The sequence below is a fragment of the Stylophora pistillata genome, chromosome 6 (genome assembly GCF_964205215.1).
Source record: "Stylophora pistillata chromosome 6, jaStyPist1.2, whole genome shotgun sequence".
Taxonomy (NCBI): domain Eukaryota; kingdom Metazoa; phylum Cnidaria; class Anthozoa; order Scleractinia; family Pocilloporidae; genus Stylophora; species Stylophora pistillata.
The window spans coordinates 1,378,946-1,403,984 of NC_142524.1; the positions used below are offsets into that span (position 1 = coordinate 1,378,946).

Sequence of the window (25,039 nt, forward strand, 5' to 3'; positions counted from 1 at the left end):
CCAATGGCAACTTGCTCGTTGCGTCTGCCTCATTACCAGATAGCTTATCGGTCATTTTATAGAACACACGCGAAACCTCTAAATTATAAGATCTTAACCTGGTATGAATAGAACTTTATGATTTTATTCGTCAAGGTACAAATAAAACTCAGTTTTCTGGTGTTTAGTTCAGTCTCTAAATTTTGGTAAAGTGATCCAAACTGCGTCAGTTCAGGTTTAGGTTTTCCAATGCAAATCATGCCCAAAACTGTTGTATTTTTTGGTTGTTTCACTGGTATCACACTATATTTACTAATACGCATAAATCCCTGGTATTCGACGATCCAGCAGATGCTAATCACTCGCCCTTTCCGAGAAAACAGCAGGTCTCACACGAAGTTTTTGTGACGGGGGAGGGGAGGGAGGGGGTCATGCTGAGGCGGCTATGGAGAAAAGATAAGAAAATGAGGGGAATTGAGGTAATTTGGTTTTATCAATGAATAAAGGAGGTTAGTTTCTACAGAAACTGTGTTGCTGCGTCGGTGGGGTAACAATGTAATTTGGTTTTATCAATTAACTTGATAATGTAAATTGGCCGCCATAAAGATTCTAAAAGCTGACGTTTCGAGCGCTAGCCCTTCGTTAGCCCTTCGTTCCCTCTGAAGATGGGCTAACACTCAAAACGTCAGTTTTTAGAGCCTTTACAGCTACCAATTTACACTATCAACTTAGTTGACAAAACCAAATTACCTTGTTACCCCCACTGACGCAGCAACACAGTTTCTTTAGAAACTTATCCCCTTTATTCATCTGAGGGGAAAAGAGTTGTGTCAAATTTGAATTTGATTCCCTTTTCAAAATGTTTGAAGGGTTTTATAATAAAATTCGTCACTCTTTATCTCCCAGCGCAGCCATCTTAATTTTTTTTCTCCAGCTTTCCAGCAATTTATCGATTTTATTAGTTCATGTCAGACCTATATGGAGTTATAATTAGAAATTTTCGATAGTTATAGTTTTGAGCATGAGTGTCAAATGCTGTCCCAATCTTCAGGGTGATGGTTATTGAAGTTTCCCAGTCCCCGTAGGTCCTCTGAAGCTCCAAGTTACCAGCCGCTGACCACCAGTGGCCATTTTGTTGCAATCGCTAGCTCAAACTTACTCACAGAGTATGGCACACAGGATTTGTTCAGTGTTGCGTACGCTCAGCAGAGATTCGCGAATATTTGTCCATCGTCAGAAACTAGACTTAAGCCCTGTCTTATTGTCACGAAATATGGTAAGCTATGCATTTCGCGCAGTTATCGCACTCGAGCGAAACGTAAAATATTTTTACACAAAATACGCGCTCTCATTTACGCTTAAGACAAATGGCTCCACAATTAATTTGAGTAATTGTTTAGGTGTTAAATCAAAGAAAATGTCTCGCTTGATATTTTTTTTCTTTCTTTGTCACCTGTTTAGTTGCAAAGGTGTTGGTATCGCAATGAGAAGTTCTCTCTTGGTCACTCTAAGAAGGGACACAGTTAAATATATTTAATGAAAAGAATTTATTTATTTTTGGCCAACAGGCTTCAAGGATTGAGACTGACAGTTTTGGAGAAATAGAAGTTCCAGCTGAAAAATATTATGGAGCCCAGACAGCAAGATCAAAGCTTAATTTTCCAATTGGTGATGAAACTGAACATATGCCAGTATGTCGATACTCTCTCACAAATCACATTTTAAGTTATCCTAGGATAGTTTTCACTTTATGCTTATGAACTTTGGAAGTGTATCTCTCACTAACCAAGTTAAAGGTCTTTACGGCATGTTTTTAAACCTAGCTTTTTCTACCTGGGTTTATGGCCCAAGCATGAAGAGTGCAGGCCTTAGATTTTAATGAAAAAGATAAGGTTCAGTGCAGACCAAGAAAACATGATTACCCTACTAAGATATTTAATATACCTTCAGGTTCAAAGAGGTGGGGAAAATTTAAAGTCGACCAAGAAAACTTTTGAATTTAGAGGGAAACGAAATACAGGAGAACAGCTAAGTGACATTTTTTAGTGTGAGATTTTAATAGTGGCTGGTAATTCTCAGTTTCTAACAGTTGTTTGTGTTGTTTTTGATAGGCTCCAGTGATTCGTGCATTTGGTTTCCTGAAGAAAGCAGCTGCAGAGGTCAATAAGGAGTTTGGTTTGGATGCAAATGTTGCTGATAACATCATGAAGGCAGCAGATGAGGTTAGAAACATTGGATTAATAAGTCATTACATTTGAATACTATTGGCACAATGAAAACTTCATCCAGAGCTCACTGGTGGGTCTTGAATAAGAGATTTTGTTACCTTCTCAAGCAACACACAAAGTTTTCATAGAGCCTGTCTCTAACTCAGAATTTAAGACCAGATCCATCAAATGTCAAGGAAACTTTGTGAATATCTGGGAAATAACATGCAATAAACTAGGATCCCATTTATGGGAATAAGTAATTGCTTCTGGTTGCATTACTTGTGTATGGTATTGCAGTACAAGCTGATCAAGCAGTGCAGCTATCTTGTGATTTGCGATACTTGCCCCAACAATGCTGCAAATTTTTAGAGTAATAAATGATAAATATTATCAGCGGTTAATGCAGTTTCTTTGATTCCAGGTGATATCTGGGAAGTTAAAGGACCATTTTCCTTTGGTAGTATGGCAAACAGGTTCTGGAACACAGTCCAACATGAATGTTACTGAAGTGATCAGTAATCGTGCCATTGAGCTGATGGGCGGTGAGATGCGATCAAAAAAACCTGTCCATCCTAATGATCACGTCAACAAAAGCCAGGTTCGTATGATGCACGATCCTTGCAGTAGATAGCGCTATCTATGCAATAGCGAAAAATCAGACCTGAAAAAAATCAGGCCTGTACAGGATTCGAACCACTGACCTCTGCGATACTAGTGCAGCGCTCTACCAATTGAGCTAACAAGCCAACTGGGAGCAGGCCGTTAAGTTGATTCGTAATAAACCCGTGAAAGTGATAAATCAGATACAATGAATATATGAAGTTCATATATATTTAAATATATGTATATATTTATACATATATATTTAAATATATGAACTTCATATATTCATTGTATCTAAAAGCCAGGTTAGAAGTTAAGTTTACTTTGGTGTAATTTTGATGCTGTGAAATAAAGGATAGAGTCCCTGGGAATGACATCAAAGATCCAAACTCTAATAAATTGGTGAGCTACTACATATCTCTCCTATTGACATGGTTCATCTCTAGTGGCTGTCTGTTCAGAATGTTTCCATGATTTCAGTGAACGTTGCAAATGGGAGGAAAGGCTAGGATCTGGGTGGTCATAATTGAAATTGTTGATTTTTTTTGTCTCAAGAATATTTCCCAGGATCATTGTTATCAGTAATAGTATCTTCCTTATGCTGCAATAACAATTTTTATCTTGTTGATTTCAGAGCTCAAATGACACATTTCCAACAGCAATGCATATAGCAGCAGCAGTGGAGGTGCACGAACGTCTGTTACCAGGCCTGAGAAAGCTTCATGTTGCACTTCAGGCTAAGAGCACAGATTTCAAGGATCTTGTTAAGATTGGTAGAACACATACCCAAGTGAGTTGTCCGACCTTGCTTCTTTAACAGACCATTATCATGCCACATACTTATTACCTGTTACAGATTGGTGAAATCCTTAGGAAGTTTGATGCTTTCTCTTCTTCTTTTTCTCTCTTAATAGCATGAATATTAGCAACTTCCAATGTTAAGAATCCCAATAAAATTCTTCCCATGGCCATGTTCTATATAAAATAGGTTGCATTGCAAAATGAACATTAGTTGGCTATTGTTTTTTTGGTTGATACACAGAACTACCGTGTTCTTTGCTTGATTAAAACTAAGTAAATTAACAGAAATGTTTTGATCATCGGATTTGGGATTTTGTTAGTCACCATCTTAAAAGTTTAACATGTTTTCATTTTACAGGATGCCACACCCATAACTTTAGGCCAAGAGTTCAGTGGCTATGTTAAACAGATAGAGTATGGTATTGCCAGGGTGGAGGGCACCCTTACAAGAGTTTATGAGCTGGCCATCAGTGGAACAGCTGTGGGTACAGGGCTTAACACAAGAATAGGATTTGCTGAAAAGATGTCAGCTAAGATTGCAGAGTACACAAAGCTACCATTCACAAGGTGTGAATTGGACAAGTGATGTGTTAATAAATATATTACTCCACATACTGCTGTATGATACCTTCCAAAGGTTTAGGATGGTTTATTTTCAGTAACCTTCACGGCTCAACACTAACAGTAACCTACTAGCCCCAGACTAGTAGAAATTCAGTTTTGGCTAGTGGTTTTGTATTTCCATTAGCCAGTTAGGCTAGTAAACAAATTGAAATCGTCGTAACATCTAAGATGTCACTAGCCACTTGGCTACTAAGTTGAAAAGTTAGCGTCGAGCCCTGAACTTTTTGCAAGTTGTCAAAAGCAGTTGCCATTTGGCATGTAGCTTTCTGAAGTTAAGCAATTTTTTTTTTCTTTACTTTAAAGATTTGTACTTTGTTAATGTGGAAAATAATGTACCTTAAAGACAAAACAATTTAGCACCCCATCTTCATCATTGGAAAATATTTTCCTTTACTTTATTTTAATAGTTGACACCAATCACAATTACCAGTATCTGGTATAATTACATTTTTTTATCTTCATATTTCTCTTTAGTGCACCAAACAAATTTGAAGCCCTTGCAGCTCATGATGCCATGGTAGAACTTCATGGAGCACTGAATGTGGTAGCTTGTAGTTTGATGAAGATTGCAAATTATATCAGGTTTTTGGGATCAGGTCCTCGCTGTGGGTTGGGTGAGCTGACACTTCCTGAGAATGAACCTGGGAGCAGTATCATGCCAGGTAACAACACAGTTCATGACACTAAAGTAATGAACTGTTTCATTTACACAAAATTGCTGAAAATGCCACATGATGTATACATCAGTTTTGGCAATGGTCGTTCTCTACTTACTGCAGAGACACCGTAATCCTTAGAATAACCCTGCTTCATGTATAGTGTACATGTATCAGACAATCACGAGAAGCAAAGGAGGAAAACACACTAAGGAGCCAGTGAAAATTCAAAGAAAAAACAAGTAATCTTCTTTAAGTAAAAAAACAGGTGTGACCAAGTCATGATTAGTTTTAAGTTTTGCATCTGATCAGTCCAGAGAGCTGCACAAGTTTCCTGGACCAATCACAGAGTGAAGTAATCTAAAACCAATACAATCCCTGCTTGCATTCAACAACCCAATGAAAAAGTTGTTACTGAAAATAATTATAACTTAATGAGTTTCCTGTTTTGTCCAATTAGGTAAGGTTAACCCAACCCAGTGTGAAGCCATTACCATGGTTGCAGCACAAGTCATTGGCAATCAAACAGCTGTGTCAGTTGGTGGAAGTAATGGTCATTTTGAACTAAATGTCTTTAAGCCAATGATAGTCAGAAATGTTCTGCAGTCAACGCGGCTGATTGGAGATGCCTGTGTAGCCTTCACAGATAACTGCGTTGTGGGAATTCTAGCCAATGTGGATAGAATCAATCAGTTGCGTGATGAGTCACTCATGTTGGTGACAGCATTAAACCCTCATATTGGCTATGACAATGCTGCTAAGATTGCAAAGAAAGCTCACAAAGAAGGCACAACATTGAAAGAAGCTGCTATAAGCCTGGGATTGTTAACAGAAGAACAGTTTGCTCAGTGGGTGAGACCAGAAGACATGTTAGGACCAAAGTGAAAATTTTCTCTCCAACTCCGCTTACAAAAGGATGGAAAGTTCTCAGGAAGCAAGAAATTCTTCTAACAAGCAGGATTCCATAAAAGGGTTTGCATTTGGTACATATTATTAACGATATTACTGATCACATCCAGTCTACAATGCGTCTCTTTGCAGATGACGGCATTGTGTATGGTGAGATAAAAGATACTTGAGATTTTGATGCTGACTTAGCCAGCTTATGTAAATGGCCAAAACTTTAATACCTGAAAAGTTATCACTTGGGAATTACTAATAAGGTTGCCCCCATTCCTGTAGTAAATTATCTCATGAATGCAATACAATACAATACAATACAATGTTCTTTATTTTGAGAGGGTAGATACATGATTAACCCAGTAAAGAGGTTTCTAACACATGGCTCTCTAATAAATCCTCCCAACCCACCCCAGGAGAGGACATCCATCACACAGTAATCTCGTGTGTGGGAAATTAACGTCTCCTACCCCAACCCTGCAGTAGACTGGACCTCCATTTATTCGTCCCTATCCAAGAAGACTAGAATATCTAACCATTTCTTGATGTTATAGAAAGGCAGCAAATTTTTCCCAATTATTTTAAGACCTTGAGTGTTGGTCCGGCCGGGGCTCGAACCCTCAACCTCCCACACAACAGTCCAGCGCTCTATCCATTGAGCTAACCGGGAGGCAGTTATGATTTTGTTACTGCTAAATCACCCTCCAAGAAATATTTTGGAGTAACTGTAACTCATAATATTAATTGGAATCAATATTCTGATAATATTTATAGAAAGGTTAACAGCACACTTGGTCTTCTAAGAAAGGATACTGTCAGATTATTCCAAATATGTCAAATCCAAGGCATACTTTATCTTTGAATTTGTGCATCCTCAACTGGAGTATGCTTGCTCTGTGTGAAATCCGTATACAGCAATACTAAACAGAATATTTCCAAAATGGAACTAGTTGAGCATAGAGCACCAAGGTTTGTCTTTAAAGACTACTCAGATTGTAGTTATGTTACTCCCATGTCAAAACAGCTTGATTGGGACACTCTTTCAAGAGCAAAGCAGACTTTCGTACCAATTATCTCCCTAGCAGGAACAAATGTAAATTTTTTCTGTCGTTATAAAATTGTATTGTCTTTTTTTTTTTTTTTTTTTCTTTTTTTTCAACTTTGTATTTTGACCTCTTCGCTATCTTTTTTATTTAACAGTTTATTAATTTCTGGAAAATCAATTCCCTTGTAGTTTAAATAGCAAACACAATTCTCAGTAGTTACTCGACAATTAACATGCAAACAATAATGTGGTAAATAGATCAACTGTAATTAAATTTGACTAGTGTAACTGTATTGTTATATATGTATTGTAAGTAGTGTGAGTTAATGTAGTTTAAACATGGTGTAAAAAGAAATTATAGTGTAATTACATGTGTAAGTGTAATTACATGTGTAAGTGTAATAAACAATGCTGTATTAAAAAAAAAAAAAAAAAAAAAAAATTATCTCCCTAGCCCTGATTGTGAATTCTCCCCTCTAGCTGCTACACATTTCCTTGTTAATTGGTTATGAGAATTTAACATTCAATCATGGTAACTTCCACCTGACAAATTTGAGAATTCTCGCTACCTGTTTGCTGGATCATGTATGGATATTAAAGGGAGAAGTTGCATGTTAATCACCTCTGGGAGTTAAAGGGTTAAATCCTACAAGGTCAAGTTGGTATATCCCTTACATCTGAAGTATATCCTATACAAGGGCTTCTCGAGCCTTCTTACTACAGTATTAAAGTATTTGAGTCATTGCAGTTAAAATACATTTAAAAGTCAAGTATGCTTACTTTTTCATGTATATGTAATTTTACATATATTGCCCTTATTGATAATACATTGATCACTGATTTTATCATGATATCATCTTAAGCCTTAACATCTTTTTCCCTACAGAAAGAGAGCTGACGAAACTGAGGAGGATGAAGATGGCTCAGGTGAGGATGTGGAATCTAATGATGAAGTTGGCAATGTGCTTCAACATTTCAGAGAAAAAGGAACAAGAAAAAACAGCAAAAAACCAGGAAGCAAGCCTCAGTGGTGCCCAGAAAGTCTGGATGATCTGATTAATATTGTTGTCAATAGCACAGAATATAAAACAACATTGATTTTCACCAATACAAAGAACCAGAAAAAGGGTCTGGCTTATGCAAAAATTTTGGAGGAGTTGAAGGCAAGGGCATCAGCCAGAGGTGATGAGGTGGCATTTACTGTTAAACAGCTGTGAACCAAATTTAAGAAATGTATCAGTTGTTGTAAACAGGCAGCTTTGACTGTGAAAACTGCAACTGGCATAGAGCGATTCCAGGAAGATTGTGGTTATGGGAAATGGTTTAATGCCTTGTTTGAGGTGGTAAAAATGAGAGATTCCTGCCAACCTGAACTAGCTCTAGAGCCTTCTTCATCAGGTAGCTCCAACAACGCATTTGATGGCACTGATCATAGCAGAGATGCTTCTGATGGTGGACTTTTTGTTCCCTAAAGGAATGTCAAGAAGGTGCAGTCTTCGAAGCACAAACTTGACAGTCTTACTTCACAGGTGCTGAAAGTGGTTGAAGATGTGGTGAGCAATGACCCAACCCAGGATCTCATGAACTTTATGAGAGAAGAAATGGAGAAGTCGCGTCGCATCAGATGAAGTTATTTCAGCTCATGCTCAACCACAGGGCTAGTGGAAGCTATGATCATTGCTTTAATGGTGTGCCTCCACCCCCCAGCATGGCATATGGCACAACAGGGCTTTACCCAACATGGCAGAGTGGAGGGGTACAAAGCCACATCAATCAAGCATTTCTGCCAGAGTCTTCCTCTGGAGGCCCTTTTCCATTTGATTTAGGGGAATACCTGCCTTTACAGGGTACTATGGAGACTTCACTGTTAGAAAAAGCATTAGAAACCTTATTGCCTTTTTACAAGTGTACATACAAGAGATAACCCACAATTTTTTCACTATTGTCCCATATTTAGTGGCCTTAATGGCTCAAATACAAATAATCATTTGAATCAGCATAGCCAGTGACAGTGTGTAAAGGTGATAGAGGAAGTACACTCAGCATGAAGTTTTAAGTTATATTCAATTTGAATTTGCTTAAGTGGCAGCCTCCCGATTAGAAATGGTCCATGTTCTGGCTATTAGATTGAATCCTAGGGAAAATAACACTGGAACCAAGGATAAAATTGAACCGCAACATGTATGGTATTGCTTACAGTTAGATTTTTGTTACTGTTGATAAATTTTCATGGTACATTTATGAGCAAAATAACAGGAAAGGAAAATACAAAAATTATTTTGTTTGGGAAGATGACCAATATACATTGAACTAAATGGTAATACCGAATAAACTTGTTGTTGTTGCAATATAAATACCAGTAAGTCTATCCATTATATATCTCTTAATTAAAATATCTGGATATCAAAATATTCACCTCAAAGAGATCAGTGAAATATAGTTACTGAAAACTCACTACAATATCATCTCCACTTCCACCTAATATCCATTCCCACCCCAAGAAAGGTTACGAACAAATTAAGGGGGAAGAGCTCTTAAAGGCTAAAATTTTAAAAAGGAAGTTAAACAGAAACCTGTTAATCCTATGTTTTGTTATTGTGGAAATTATGTAACCCAGTGTATTTTAATAATGTTCTTTATGTTGAGAACAGGAACAAACTTATAAAGAAAAGTTAAACTAATTATTTTGTTTATAGGGGATGTGACCCAAATTTATAAAGAAAGATGATCTTTAAAATTTTTTAAAAGAACAAAACCTATGTTTGATTAACACTGAACAAAACTACTTTTATACTAAATAGGAAACAAAACTGGCTAATGCCTGTGTTTTATTCCACCCTACTCCCTGGGAATGGAATGAGAGTTGTTGAAGAAGATTATTACCACCTCTGTTGGTACACAGCTATCACACTAGGTATATGGCAACCATCTATCGCTCCCCAACAGCTTGGAAACTGCCAAAATTCCTCCATATCAATGATTTTCCTCTTGAAATCTTCTCGTGTTTTGGGCATGTGACTTGACACGGTTTCATTCCACAAATGGTCCACGAGGACTTGACAAACTTCACGTGCGATTAAGGAGACAGTACAGACGCCAAGTCCAGTCATCTCCGCAATTGTATTTATTTATTTATTTTCCTAATACTTGCTCTCCATCTATGCGATGACTCTTAGCAAAAGGTCAGCGGCCTTGTAACACTAAGGATAATACTAAGAATAAATACTATAATAATACTACTATAATAACACCGAGAATAAGAATCAAGGAACAAAATTAAATAGCAATTAATAAAGATAATAAAAATTTAAATAGCAATTAACATATCATGTCCAGTTGGGCTCTGAACGAATTTATAGATTGAGCCTCAGCAACGTTTAGGAGTAAGCTGCTCCAGTCCCTAATGGTAGTAGGGAAAAAAGAGTATCGGTGATAGTTTGTTACGGATGTCGGGACTTCATACGAGAGCGTGTGCGTATGTCTGCTCGATCGGCCGGCTGGTTTGAGATATTTCTGTTGATCAATAGTCTATATTGGCAAATAGCCAGCCTCAGGTCTGCCGGGATCGGGTCTTAAGTAACAGTTTACTTGGTAACGAACGGCTCAATACGGCTCAGAATGTAATGAAATGTTGATCTCGACACTCGACACGTTTTCTTGAATCGTGCGTCTGAATATGTGTAGCATACCTTGTCCCACCATCCCGGTACTCCTCTTAACTCGACGAAAAGAACGAACTGGACCAGGGACTGAGTAATGTTGTTCAATTGTGAAATTAGTAGCAGCAGCAAGACAGCAACATTCAAAACTCGTCTCCTCGCAACAAGGATTTTGCAACAATACATGTATGCTGAGTTGCCTTCTTCTCTCTCTAATGACGTTTGCGAGAAAAACAAGATCGTCACTTTTAGCACTCGTTTTCTCCGCCATTTTGAAGCGTTGTCGAGACAGTATTTATAAAGCCGCTGACGTCTTTATTATAGGGCTCGCTCAAATTATTTAGTTCGACAGCAATTTAGTTCGACGTCTGAATCAACTGGCGAACTTAATTATTGGGGTCGACCCAAATAGATATAAGGTTCGGCACAGGAAAAGTTCGACGTTTGAACTAGGCCTCAATCACTTCTATCCGAAAATTTCAACAATTTTGTCGTGACAATAGGATGTACTGCAGTTGCTATCTATTGTAAAGACAATGTGGGCTTCAAAATATTCGATTCTCATGCAAGGGATATTCATAATAGATGCCATTCTCAAGGTACATGTGTGCTGCTTGAAGTACCATCACTGAATGGCGTAGCACATTATTTTCAGAGTATACATAACAATGATGTATGTGAGTTGAAAGGGGTTAAAATTAATAAAGTTCAAAATAGCACCCTTTTTCAGAGTCGTGCCTGTGAAACCAGAAAGTTCCATGTGAGTTTTGCGATGGCTGTCTATTCACTCTGTTATTTGGATATATCAACAAAGTTGAAGTGGTAAATTGGCCACCGTAACGATTACAGAAGCTGACGTTTCGAGCGTTAGCCCTTCATGGCAGCGACGACGAAGGGCTAAAGCTCGAGACGTCAGCTTTTGTAATCGTTACGGTGGCCAATTTACCACTTCAACTTTGTTGATATATCCAAATTATTTTGTTACTCCCACCGAAGCAGCCCAAACAGTTTATTTCGAAACTATCAGCCTTTATTCACTCTGTTACTCTGTAATAAAATCATGTAGTTATTGGAATTCAAACACCTTATCTGATGTTATTCAGTATGGCAAGAGATTATATGAAAATTCATCTTTGAACAAGTATTTACCATCAGATGATTTGCCAAAATCTGTTGATGTTTGTTGAACTGAAGTAAGTTTAGATCTTAAAAGTGATTACAGAACAACTCAATAATTAACAACTATTCACCGAAGTGGAGCTAGTTAGTGGTGGATATTTACCGAGGATATTTATTTATTTATTTACCGTGGATATTTATTTGTTTATGAAGCACTTCTAGATAAAGCAAGACTCTCAACGTTATGTAATCGCAGACTCTACGACATGGCTATATTTATGTATAAAGTTAAAACTAATTTAGTCCCACCATATATTTCTGAACTTTTTAGTTGCGGCATAAGTAGGTACAATCTTAGGAATGCAGACGATTTCTCCTTACCAAGATACAACACGGTTACCTACGGAAGACATAGCTTAAAGTGCATGGGACCTTATATTTGGTCGAAGCTCCACAAATTAATCAAATTGGCTGACTCTCTAACTGCATTTAAAAATTAAGTCAGACTCCTTGACCTATCAAATGTTATATCGAAAAATAATTGCGAAAATTGTGAGTTATGTAAAACTTAATTTTATCAATTTTATATTGTTTGTATATAGTTTTTCTTATCATTATTATTATTATTATTATTATTATTATAATTATTAGTTTAGTTTACGTAGTAGGTGTCCCCAATTAGTTTTTACTTGTAAAAACTAGAACGATTGACACGTTATTAAAGTTATTAATTCCGCGAAGCGGCGGGGTAAATATCCACCGCTAACCACCGACGCTGAGGTCAATAGTTGTTTTAGTATATACTAAAACAGTGAGATAATATACACCACCGTCGTTAATTTCATTGATTTCTTCGCTTGTCATGGATGCAAACCGGGACGCCATTTTTGGCTATTATCATCTCATATCCAACAAGCGCGAGTGGAATAATTGTTTTATTAAAAACGTTAAATTAAATTGAATTTTATTCAATTTTTAGCTCCCTTTTAATTTTTATCTGACACGTACGCTTGCCATATTTGTAGATTATGGTATATTGGCTGATATACCATAATGCTTAAGCCAATAAAAAGTCTTGAATTGCATTATCCAATGATCTAGTTTTTAATAATACGAAATATTTCTCAAGTTTCACCAATATCTTGCATTCTTTTCAAACAAGATCGTTAAAAATAACTCAGGAATACAAGTGTTCACTTTCTTAGTTTACTAACTGTAAAATTCTTCTCAACTCGAATCATTTGGGTGCTGCCACGCTATGACTTAATTGATTAATTATTCATCGAAAAATTTTAACCACGGGACTATCATATTTCACAAGAACTTCAGACAAAAGAAACCCGAGTTCACGCAGCCATGCGTCTAGTTTTGGATTTCAATTAGCCGAGACCATACCATGAACGACCGTGAAATGTTATCAACGATATACCTTCGCTTCTTTTCCAGTAGTAACAACATTCATTGTTTCGTGTTTCAGTACATATTTACCGTGTACATCAAAGACTTTTCACAGTTGAAGATGTTTAGATTCAACAATGCATGTATTTTACGTACAGCAGCGCGGCGGGGTGATAGAAAGCGAAACAGAACAACACCACACGATACATAGCCCAACACACCGCTAACGCTCAAACTAAGCGTGAATATTGAAGCTCGAAGCAGAATTGAAGGAGGCGCAACACGCTGCATCATTGAAGAGGACACAAGTCAAATAAGATACTGAAACTAAGTAGACTGATAAACGATAAAAATAGTAGGGCTTTTAATAGAACTCATTTACAAAAGGATTTTGAAGGGTAAGTCCATTTTACGCCAGCTCATTCCCGGTCCATCGGACGAGTCTGTGGACTGGGGTCAGTCTTCTGTCCTTCGCCTCTTACAACCAGTACCAAGGCAGTGAGCCTTGACTTTGACCCCACAAGCTGCTAAGCTTTAATACTTTTCAGGTTTTACTAACTTACTTACCATCCTAAGCCGGCTAAGATGGACAAAAGCAAACACTTAGCTCAGGGTGATGCACTGAGAGAATGTAGAGCTACACAGATCGATAGACATTATTTAATCCTTTAATCTCCCAGTCAAAACGCAGACACCTTTGCTTCATAATCACTGTTCAGTTTGATTAGTTGATTGACTGGAGGTCAATCATCACACTGTTATCTATCATATTACTCTACTGTTTGACATATCTCGATTCTTAACCACGCAACAATTCATACCTTGTATTTGCATGGAAGTGTATGTTGTAACTAGTCCACACATCGCACTTGGAACACACTTTATAAAAAAAATTCTAATAGATCAAATCGAAGTCTCTTTGCTAAGGCGCTTCCATGGAGGCCTGAGTCCGTGTCGAGTAATAAATCGACATCGAGGCGCTGAAGCTCATGTGTGAGATGTTCAAAAATAGGTTTGAATAACTATTCTAAAATCATGTTTACTTATACTTAAATCACCTTTGGCAACGAGCTAACGGTTATCTAACGGTTACCCAAACTTAAAAACTACAATGGCAGATGGCCGCAGCGATCAGACACACACTTAAAAGCACGGACACTTCCGACAAACCGACACAAATGAGATATGGAATTTCGTATAACACAAGATAAGGATCGTTTGACCGAGGATCTCTAAATTTAACGAGACAGTGCCAAGTGTATAGCTCGGTTTTCGAAAGATTTGTGAGGACGCGAAGTAGCAGTTGACGCTCGACTTTTCACCTATGCTTCTTAAAATTTGGGATAGAAAGCTACCATAGCTACCTAACACGTGAACGCCTTTTGTGTTGTACTAGGAAAAAGCCTAATTACACCCTTATCGATAATATCACTGCAACAACTTGACAAAAAGCTACTGGAAATAAAAACTGCAAAGCTATAAATGACAACTGGGTCAAAACCAGTGTTATTTGGTCATTATGACGAAGAGTCCACAACTTAAGTTAACACGGGTATACTTTCAGGAAGTTTTAAATATTCTTATCTCATGTAACATGTATGTAAGCTATTCTTCTCGCCTAGATTGCAAGGAGTTTACACTTTGGGACAGTTTTCATTTTGATGCCGGACATGTCATGTGCCGAACTCATTGCCTAGTTAATAATTACTTGTGCTTTCTGAAAATTACCTGTTTTTAATTAAAGATTATTTCTCTTTTCTTTTTTTTTTGCTGAAAGCTATGAAAGTCTTTGAACTCAAAAACTGTAATGGTCATGGAACGGCAACAATACGCCTCCTTTTGTCATTCTGGGCTAGTACTATTTCGATTTAAGTTCGGCTGATGAAACGTTCAGCATCTCAAACGTAGGTCTTAGAAGTTATATCATCTTATCGCTGGCCATGAGAAAGCTAGTTTACACAGGCCATTTTAGATCAAAGGTTTTTATGTTTCTTTTCTTTTCGTTTGCAAGTGTAGATATTTCGTTTGCAAGTGTAGATATTTCGTTTGCAAGTGTATGAGGCAAAGAAGTTCAAAGAAGCCAACAGCTTCAAATTCTGCTGGGCGAAAAATGGTTCCGTATTTCTCAGGAAATCAGAGAATTCACCGATCCGCAAATTTGCAAATATGGAGGACCTAAACGCATTTACCCAAGGATAGAGATAAGTAACGCAGTGACAATATTATTGCTAGTTTTTAATATCTCACCTATGATATGATTTCAAACGCGCTTTAGATGCAAAAGCGAACCAGAAGATACAAAGAACAGGACCGAAATAGAAAACTCTTTCTTAAAGAACTTCCATATTATAACTTCACTGGCAACTTAACTCTCTACCACGGGCAATTTAACAACTCTCTGATCCAAAATCAGCTACCAACTAAGAGACAACTCGAAAACCTAAATGGTTTGCATGATCTTGATCTTTTCAGACTAAACTCAAATCTTGATGACAGTTTAAATACCAACAATAACTTATTCAATCAACAAATCTACAGCCGTTATTATTCTCCGTATAATTTTAATAAAAACCTAAATACCCAAATAAGAGACGTGATGGAAACGAGCTTTTCGATTTTTCATAACAATATCATCAGTTTAAATCACAATCTCGAAAAACTCCAAACCAACTACTTATCAGAAATGGATTTTCAGTTTGATATTATAGGACTTACAGAAACGAAAATAACTAAAACGACTGTTAATATTAGCTTTGAAATTCCAGGTTACACTTTTGAATACGTAGCCACACCATTGGCGTCAGGAGGCGTCGCGCTTTTTATCAATGAAGACCTTAATTACACAGTGCTTGAAAGGGTCTCTTGCGAGGCGTTTCAAGCATTGTGGATAGAAATTTCCCATGAGAAACAAAAAAATGTCATATGTGGAATAATTTATCGTCAACACAACTCCCCAGATCAATTCATTGAATATTTTAATGATACAATCGAAAAGCTGGCTTCCACTGGGAAAACACTTTATTTAATGGGTGACTTTAACCTATGTCTTTTAAAGACGGAATCATCTTCATATAGTCAGGATTTCCTACTGGCCCTACAAAGTTTTTATCTTGTTCCAACTATTGACAAACCAACACGCGTACGTAATAACTCAGCCTCTCTTATTGATAATATTTTTGTTAATAATCCTGATCAAGTTCTAATTAGTGGAAACATTATTACCGATGTCTCTGATCATTTTTCTCAATTTTGTATTTTGAAATCTAAGCGAGACAAACCTATCAAGAAAACAATTAAAAAACGCGACTTCTCTCAATTCTCCTATGAGGAATTTAAAAATGATTTGTCCGCGATCGACTGGGATGCTATTATTGCCTCAAAAACAAATAATATTGATGAACTATTCTCATCTTTCTACAGAAAATTAAATTCAGTCGTGAATAACCATGCGCCTGTTAAAATTTTATCCAAACGTAAAATTAAACAACTTGCAAAACCGTGGATAACAAAAGGAATAAGGACATCAATAAAAATAAAGAACAAGCTATATGTTAATGGAATACATAGTAAATATAAATATTATAGAAATAAAATTACAAACCTTATTCGTTTGAGTAAAAAACGTTATTACTATGATTTCTTTGAGAAAAATACAAATAATATGAAAAAGACGTGGAAAGCAATAAATGAATTAATAAATAACCAAAGGACAAAAAGCAGAGTGTTAACGAAGCTGAAAGACCCAAGCAATAACATTCAAATAACACAAAATCCTTCCAGATTACCAAATATTCTAAATAAGCATTTTGCAAATGTTGGTAATTTACTAGCAAGTAAATTGCCAAAGAAAGATAACTATATGAGTTATCTTGGTAAATTGAAATCACCTGATTCTTCCTTCTTTTTCAAACCCATTACACCAGAAGAAGTTAAACAGGAAATATTATCCCTACCAAATAATAAATCCTATGGCTTATACTCCTGCCCTACACAACTGCTTAAATCTTCTTGCAATATCATATCTCCAGTTCTTTCTTATATTTTCAATTTATCTGTTATCCTTGGTGTCTATCCTTCAAAACTTAAGATTTCTAAAATAACGCCAATATATAAAAGTGACGACGAGACCGACCCTTCAAACTATCGACCAATATCTCTTTTGTCTAATTTTAATAGGATTTTTGAAAAACTTTTGTACTTCAGGATGAAGGAATTTATTGACAAAAACAACCTATTGTACTCCTCACAGTATGGCTTTCGCAAGTCACATTCCACAGAGCATGCAGTACTTGATATTGTCGAAGATATACTACGTAATATGGATAAACGGTACTTCTCATGCGGTGTCTTTATTGACCTGAAAAAGGCATTTGATACGGTCAATCATGAAATATTACTCGATAAATTGAACTTTTACGGTTTCCGTGGATTGATAAATGACTGGTTTCAATCATATTTAAAAAATAGAACACAAACAATTCAGATTGGAGAGCATTTATCAACAAAACTTATCTCCCCCTGTGGTGTCCCCCAGGGATCAGTCCTTGGACCTCTTCTATTTTTACTTTACATAAATGACATTCACCTTTGTTCTGATAAACTAAAATTTTATCTCTTTGCGGATGATACTAATATACTTTATGCTGATAAGAATCTTAAGGCGATCGAGCGAACGGTTAATGTAGAGTTGAATAACGTACATGACTGGTTAACTACAAATAGGTTGACATTGAATACAAAAAAATCAAATTTCTTAATTTTTCGTCCTCATCAGAAAAAAAATGCATTTTTCTCCACAAATAGGTATTTTAGATTGTGAGACAAGCCGAAGAGTTAGTTTAGAGCAAAAAAGTTATATCAAATATCTAGGCGTTTTAATTGATCAAAATTTGTCATGGAAAAACCATGTTGACTCTGTTATCGTAAAAATAAGTAAAACAATAGGGATGATTGCAAAGCTGAGGTACTTCGTTCCCTCTACTATCCTTCTAAATATTTACAATTCATTAATTCTACCTTATATAACTTATGGACTCCTTGCCTGGGGCAATGCGTCAAATGCTTATTTAAACAAGATTTTAGTTCTTCAAAAGCGAGTTTTGCGCTTAATCTATTTCACCGATCGAAGAGAGCATGCCATCCCTTTATTTGCCAAAGCAAAAATTCTGCCTGTTACGTTCCTATATTATGAAGCCGTAAGTAAACTTATGTTTGACGTGCACAACCAGAGGGCTCCCATTAATATTTTGAAACTATTTACTAAAACATCTCATATTCATACCTACAATACTCGATCATCCAAATCGCAGCTCTTTAGTACAAAGTACTCTAGACTTAACCTACAAAAAAAGGCTTTCTCGCGTGTTGGTGTCAAAATTTGGAATAAGATACCGAAAGAATTCAAAACGTTATCAAAACATTCCTTTAATAAACAAATTAAGACGTCTTTATTTCAGATACTAGATAATGAAGATTCTTATCTTGATGTTGAAAAGATCTCCTCTAAACTTAAGGACTGCATAATTAAAACAAATTGATCCGATTGCTTTCAGTACTAATGTATTTGCTTCTATACTTTATTGAACAACTATTGATGTATTTGCCAGCTATGCTTCTTTTTATAATTTAACAATATCTAATTATTTAGTTTTTAATTTTCTTTATATATTGTAAATAATGTATGTTGATGATTGACCCGCCTCGAATAGCAAATTTGCTATCTGCGGGTCAACATAATCTAAATTATTTTGTAAGAAAAAGAAAAATAAAGTGTGTAAAGTGTGTAAAGTGTGTAGATAAAGAGCACAACTTTTCAAAACCAATCTTACATTGGTTGTTCGAGTTCACCAATGATATCTTCCATACTTGGTCTTGCCTCAGCATCTTGCTGCAGGCATCCTCGAATGAGAGCTCGAATCACACGGTTTGTCACCCTAGCAACTTGCTCGTCACGTCTGTCAGGATCCGGTAACTCCCGGATGCAAATCTCACAGAGGAGAACTCCAAAACTGTAAACATCAACCTGAGTTCCAAAAGAGATTAACAATGAAAAGTTAAACATGCATGAACCTGCATTCTTGCTAGTTTATGTAACTATACCTTTATATATCTATTCCTCCTTGTTTTTCCCCTTATTTTGCATTCTGTTTACGTCACAGAAATGTTGTCTTATTGCTATGCAAAAATTGCTATGCAAACAAACCAATAAAAACCAAACAGTATTGTACGCTTCGCCGCTAATTTTACATTGCAGATAAATGCCTCAAGAATAATAAACATTCTGCGTGATGTAAACTGACTGAAGGTGGATAAATAAGCTCGACTCCTCTCCTGGTTGAATTTAACTTTTTCATGATCCGTCCTGCGGTAACTTTCCTACATACTGATATCACGTTAAGCACCCGACCGGTTTACCAACTAAAAAGGGTTCGACTATGGACAGAGATCACACGAGATTTCTGGTCCCGTGCCCTCCACAAATTGATTCAACATCTTTCTATAGATATACCTTACTGCAAACACAAGTAGACAATTGAGAAACAACTCCAAATTTCAGACATACCATGACGGTTTGATGTTTAGTATGTGCTTCAGGTGCACTGTATATCATGGTACCAGGACCAACTGTCATAGTCTGCTGCTCAACACTAGCCGTGCCATAATCCGACACTTTGCCTCGCCATTGGTCAGCTTGCCGCCATAGCAACACATTGGCACTGCTAATGTCGCGGTGAATGATGGGAGATGGTTTCTTTAGATGAAGGTAGTTTAATGCTCGAGCCACGTTCAGAGAAATAATAGACACTTCGGTATTGGAAAGAGCTCGCTCTTCTAACAATGCTCGTAAACTTGACTCCATGACCTCTGTCACGAACAGAGGACTTCCTTCATCATTTGTTGCTCCAATGAACTGCAGCAAACAAGGATGGCGGCATCTGGCGGCAATACTCATCTCTCTCTCAAACAATCTACGGTTGTGATCAGAAAGGATCACCTCGTACATCTGTTTGACGGCAATAGTACAGCCGCAATACTTGCCTTCGACAACACTTCTCCAACCTCCTTTACCAAGGCATTTGTCCGTCAGCTAAATCTGATCGCGTGAAATGACCCAGTCAGGAGTCTGATGGCGTGAACGTTCATTTAACGCCCTTTGAGCCGCTGAAAGAGACGTCTCCAACTCGTCTATTTCGTGCTGTTTGGCCCTCAGCAGTCTTCCCAAAGAAGTAACTTCTCCATTTTGTTCCTGTAGTTGCCCGCGGACAGTTGTCAACTGCTTTGTCATCTCGCTAACTTGTCCATCTCTCTCTCCTAGTTGTGCATCTCTTTCTTGTAGCTGCCTCTGGGAATTTGTCAACTGCTGTGTCATCTCCCTCAGTTGTCCATCTCTCTCTTGTACTTGTCCATCTCTCTCTCTTAGTTGTCCATCTCTTTCTTGAAACTGCCTCTGGGCATTTTTCAACTGCTGTGTCATCTCCTTCAGTTGTTCATCTCTCTCTCGTACTTGTCCATCTCTCTTTCCTAGTTGTCCATCTCTTTCTTGAAGGTGCCTCTGGGCATTTTTCAACTGCTGTGTCATCTCCTGCAGTTGTTCATCTCTCTCTCGTACTCGTCCATCTCTCTCTCTTAGTTGTCCATCTTTTTCCTGTAGCCGCCTCTGGGCATTTTTCAACTCCTCTGTCATCTCCCTCAGTTGTCCATCTCTCTCTCGTACTTGTCCATCTCTTTCCCTTAGTTGTCCATCTCTTTCCTGTAGCTGCCTCTTGGTATTTTACAACTGCTGTGTCATCTCCCTCATTTGTTCATCTCTCTCTCGTACTTGTCCATCTCTCTCTCTTAGTTGGCCATCTCTCTCTCGTAGTTGTCCATCTCTCTCTCTTAGTTGTTCATCTCTTTCTTGAAGCTGCTTCTGAACATTTGTCAACTGCTCTGTCATCTCCTTCAGTTGTCCATCTCTCTCTCTTAGTTGTCCATGTCTTTCTTGTAGCTGCCTCTGGGCATTTGTTAACTGCTGTGTCATCTCCCTCAGTTGTCCATCTCTGTCTCTTAGTTGTCTATCTCTCTTTCTTAGTTGCTCTTGAACGTTTTCCAGTTGCTGTGTCAACTCCCTCAGTTTTCCTTTGATTATGAAATAAAGCAATGTAAGTTTCACCTTTTTGTCTCACAGAGCGTCAACCGAAAAGCCAAAAGGTCCTCACTTTTCTCTCAGGGTAAGTGTTATATCGAGAGACGCTGAAACTTAAAAAGAAAACTTAAATGTCATATCCTGTTCTTTCATTTCTTGTAACCATGGCCTGGCTTTGAATTTTCACATTTTACCGAAAACATGTTGACCTCGTTTTCCGATGATTTTTTTTTGTTTATTTGTTTTTCGCATTTGCTTTTTCGTTTCCCAAAGATCTTAAACAATGGGGAAACCGTCATGTTGTATTGATTACTTGGCATCCCGCCTGCTATCCGTTTAAAATTTACTCAGTTCTCCCACGTTACCTAACAGTGTTACCTAAAAGCTCACTACGGAACTCCGACTTACACTTTCTTATAACTATTTTCTCAACAAATTTGTTCCTCGATAACATCCTCTCACCTGATATTTCCTTTCGCGTAGTTTCCTCTTTAATATTATCTTTTACGTCTTTTTCTCTTGTAGAAACAGATCTTGCTCCTCTTTCTTCAGCAGCTCCACTTCCAGTTACTTCATCCTTAGAAAGATGGAAAACACAGAGCAACTTAGGCGATACTAAAACATCTGTGTATGTATATTGGGCTTGCCTACCAAACGAATTTAAAAAATTTGTAGTTTTGGTTTTATCAGGTGAGTTTATAGGGTAAATCAGCCATCGTGAAGAGTGGAATGTTTTTCGTCTTTTCACGAACGTGGGAAAAGGAAAAAATTCTGAGTCTCCATATGAACTTCATATTCCTCGCTCCAATGCTTATCCACTGAGCCGCAGACTCTTTGCGGAGTGAGCAAGGCCCATTACGAAGTTCATATCAATGACAACCGTCCAGTGTACCGCAGAGCAGTGGGGCGCGGAATCGGAGCGTGCATTTCATTCCCTGTCCCACCTCGTGACAACACGAAAAACACCTTTCTCTATTTCTTCACCGAGCTCTAAACTTAACATCTTTCTTATTCTATTACAAAGTAACCTTTTACTAAAAAGTGAGTCACACTACAGAAATAAGAAAGGCTCACCAAAATTGGTAGAGTTTTAATTGGGGACCAGTGTGCTCTTACTGTTTTACAATTCCTTCCGAACTATCGACAGTCAGTAATTACTCTTGTCGGTTTGCTATTGAACGTTTATTCAAATTGCTTTGTATTTATGTACGAGCATTAATCATACGGGTAATCACAAGTCTGTAAACTTGATCACTATACAGTCCGCCCTATAGCTTTATCTAAAGGTCCTAAAGGATTGCTGTAGCTTGAAAGCCACCCTCAGACATGCTACTTTTGACTATCACAGCATCCTAACGAATTTTTTCATTCATAAAAGCGGATGAGTTTGGAAATCATTAAAAGTGACAGAAAGCCGAAGAAAGGCAACCAGGCGTTACGAAAAATAATCAACACAAGATCCTATGGAGAAATAAACTCACTATTCTCCCATTTCGTGAAGATGCTTACCGTAGTAATTTAAGGTAATGTATAAAAAGAGTTAAAAATCAGAATTATCTTACCTCTCTTCCATCGATGTTCATGGCTCCCAGTCCTTCTTTCGCAGACAAGATCCTTCGTGCCTCGTCAGTCCCGCAGTAGTCCATTGCTGTCTGACCATTCTTGTTTACAAGCTTTGTATTCGCACCGAAATCTAACAGCAACTCCAGCATTTCTTTCAAAGTTTCTTCTTTTTCAGGTCCTGGTACAAAAGTCACGGCTAAATGAAGAGGGGTGTTTCCTTCTGTATTAGCAGTATTCACGTCACATCCTGCATGTAAAATAAGCTTCATCGTCTCAGTACAAGGAAGCTTGCACACCGTGCCACTTTCATTCAATCCAAACTCGGGAACTGGAGTTTTATGCCATACAGCCAGGTGCAGAAGTGTATTTCCATCAGGATGGGAGCGAGGATTTGAGTGCAGAAATCTCTGAAGAAAGTTAATAATGTTTTCACTTTTCATTTCTGGAGAAACTTGAACTTTTTTGTATATAATCAAAAGATAGAGAGCATAGAAAAGCAATTCTTGTTGTGTCTCATTCTTGTACTCCTCTTGCAATTTTCCTGACTCTAACGCTTCTGTCAGTTTCATATTTGCATCGACGAGTTTTTCGAAAACGTTCTCGATACTTTTTGGACTCAAATTATGTCCATTCAGCACCATTTCTGAAAATAAAGCTGTGAGGCCGTCAAGCTCCATTGGTTTTGGAACATCGCAGTTCACGGCTATTTCCATCGCTCGTGTCCACAAAGCAATACACGGCTCGTACTCCTTAAAGTCAGCTAAAACAGCTCCCCGGTATCTTATCGGGTATCTCAATACTGTATTGTCAGGTCCAAGGATTCTCTCTCTGATAACAAGTCCCTCCATGTGGATAGCATGATCATCGCCTTCTAGCTGAGAGAGTTCCTCAAGAGTTTCACTCTCTCTTCTATTTTCATAAGCTTCGACTGGTTCCATTTTCTTTTTAAGCAAAAGACATGACGGATCTTTATACCTCTCCAGCATTCCACGTTTCATGTAACTGAATGCTTCTTCAATGGCATAAGCATCAGCACGATTAGCAATGGTAGCACCAAGAAGTTCAAGAGCATCAACTTTTTGTTCCTTTGTACATTCCGGTCGGCTGATAAAATACTCCACCATTTCAGTTTTACATTGATTACTGGCTTTAAGAAGTGGCGTAAGCCGCTTAAGATTGTGCTTTTCTTTTGCTCCCAAAGCTAGCAGCTTATCAACTACCTGAACGTGTCCCCTTCCTGCAGCATAATGAAGACAATTTTCTCCATAATTGTCTTCTAGATGTATATTTGCGCCATTTTCGACAAGAAAAGAAACAACATCCATGTGACCCTGGCCGCATGTTACCATCAGAGGAGTACTATTGACAGAATTTCGTGCATTTACATCGGCCCCGTTCTCAACCAAACACAGCACAACATCAAGGCGTCCATGGAAGGCAGCAGATCTCAAGGGAGTCGAATTTTTCGATAGCCTGCCGTCGACGTCGGCGTTTTGTTCGATCAAAAGTCTCACAACCTCAAGATGACCATTAGTAACAGCGGTCCACAAAGCTGTGCAACCCTCCAAAACCTTTCCTTTAACTTTGATCGATCCACGAGCCTCGATGTTTGCTTCATAACGTAAAAGGACCTTCACAGAATCCAGTTTTCCATCACGAGCAGCGATGATGAGAGGAGTCGCAAGGTCGTCGCCATCGTTTATTTTCGTTTCCAAATTGGTTTTTCTTATGTCGGCTTTCATCTCCTCTAACACATGACTCAGACGAGAACTGTCGTCCAAAGCAGCTTGAAGAGCATTACATGCGTTACTACGCACGGATGCTTTACTAGCTTCGTTAAAAAAAAATTTCCTGATGCGATTCATGTTCACAAACCTTTTTATGTTCTCTCTGAATAAACACTTAGTTGCGTTACATTTTCAAATGTGATATGCATGAATTCCACTATTTCAAAATCATAATCTCTCATTCCTCTTTTTCGAGAAAGCGTGGCGTGTGACACTATTTCATCATTTGGGGAGGGGAGGGAGAGGGCCCAACTGATCTGGAGAAATGTGGGAAAGCGTCATGCAAAACTTGAATGAGATTTCATTTCGCCCTTATTCGGTCGAGGATTATAAATCCACAAGAGTTAGAGACAGAAGAGTTAGAAACAGTTCTTTCTAGTCTATAGATTATGATTTATGTGTGGTCACGCCATTTAAACACTTGTAATGACCTGAGCGCGTCTTGATTTCAAGTGTAGAAAATTATCATATAACGGTGAAAATGGACAGAACTAGGGGCTTGAGATACATTTTAAACATCGTGCATTACGCTAGGGAATGCATAGCTACGCGGATAGGCAGATTTAACAT

The 25,039-nt window shown here is 37.7% G+C and overlaps 3 protein-coding genes and 2 pseudogenes across 7 annotated transcripts in view; 2 read left to right on the forward strand and 3 right to left on the reverse strand.

The window, feature by feature from the left end:
• The window catches only part of LOC148727669 (uncharacterized), a 38,250-nt gene that overhangs the window by 6,225 nt on the left and 6,986 nt on the right, over nt 1–25,039 (reverse strand). The gene's annotated exons all lie outside the window — the stretch shown is intronic.
• On the forward strand, nt 1,089–9,177 carry LOC148727670 (fumarate hydratase, mitochondrial-like). 3 transcript variants are annotated; one of them, XR_016002221.1, is made up of 9 exons: nt 1,089–1,255; nt 1,548–1,670; nt 2,091–2,201; nt 2,611–2,787; nt 3,427–3,582; nt 3,952–4,160; nt 4,692–4,879; nt 5,334–5,856; nt 7,705–9,177. XR_016002221.1 is itself a non-coding variant. In XM_088762453.1 (8 exons), exons 1-8 carry the CDS (start codon nt 1,148–1,150, stop codon nt 5,756–5,758), a joined length of 1,497 nt encoding a protein of 498 aa, XP_088618579.1. In that variant the 5' UTR covers nt 1,089–1,147; the 3' UTR covers nt 5,759–7,260. The 3 variants fall into 3 exon arrangements, 1 of the variants encoding a protein (XP_088618579.1); XR_016002222.1 differs by having other exon boundaries at nt 5,334–5,845; XM_088762453.1 differs by lacking the exon at nt 7,705–9,177 and having other exon boundaries at nt 5,334–7,260.
• LOC148727671 (uncharacterized) lies at nt 5,790–9,177 on the forward strand (annotated as a pseudogene). The gene is made up of 2 exons (XR_016002226.1): nt 5,790–5,845; nt 7,705–9,177. The product of XR_016002226.1 is annotated as an uncharacterized LOC148727671 (transcript).
• LOC148727672 (uncharacterized) lies at nt 15,212–21,014 on the reverse strand (annotated as a pseudogene). Its single transcript, XR_016002217.1, has 2 exons — nt 19,557–21,014; nt 15,212–19,016 (listed from the first exon to the last, which is right to left on the reverse strand). The product of XR_016002217.1 is annotated as an uncharacterized LOC148727672 (transcript).
• Nucleotides 21,100–25,015, reverse strand: LOC148727673 (protein fem-1 homolog B-like). Its single transcript, XM_088762444.1, has 3 exons — nt 22,682–25,015; nt 21,582–21,696; nt 21,100–21,232 (listed from the first exon to the last, which is right to left on the reverse strand). Exons 1-3 carry the CDS (start codon nt 24,545–24,547, stop codon nt 21,189–21,191), a joined length of 2,025 nt encoding a protein of 674 aa, XP_088618570.1. The 5' UTR covers nt 24,548–25,015; the 3' UTR covers nt 21,100–21,188.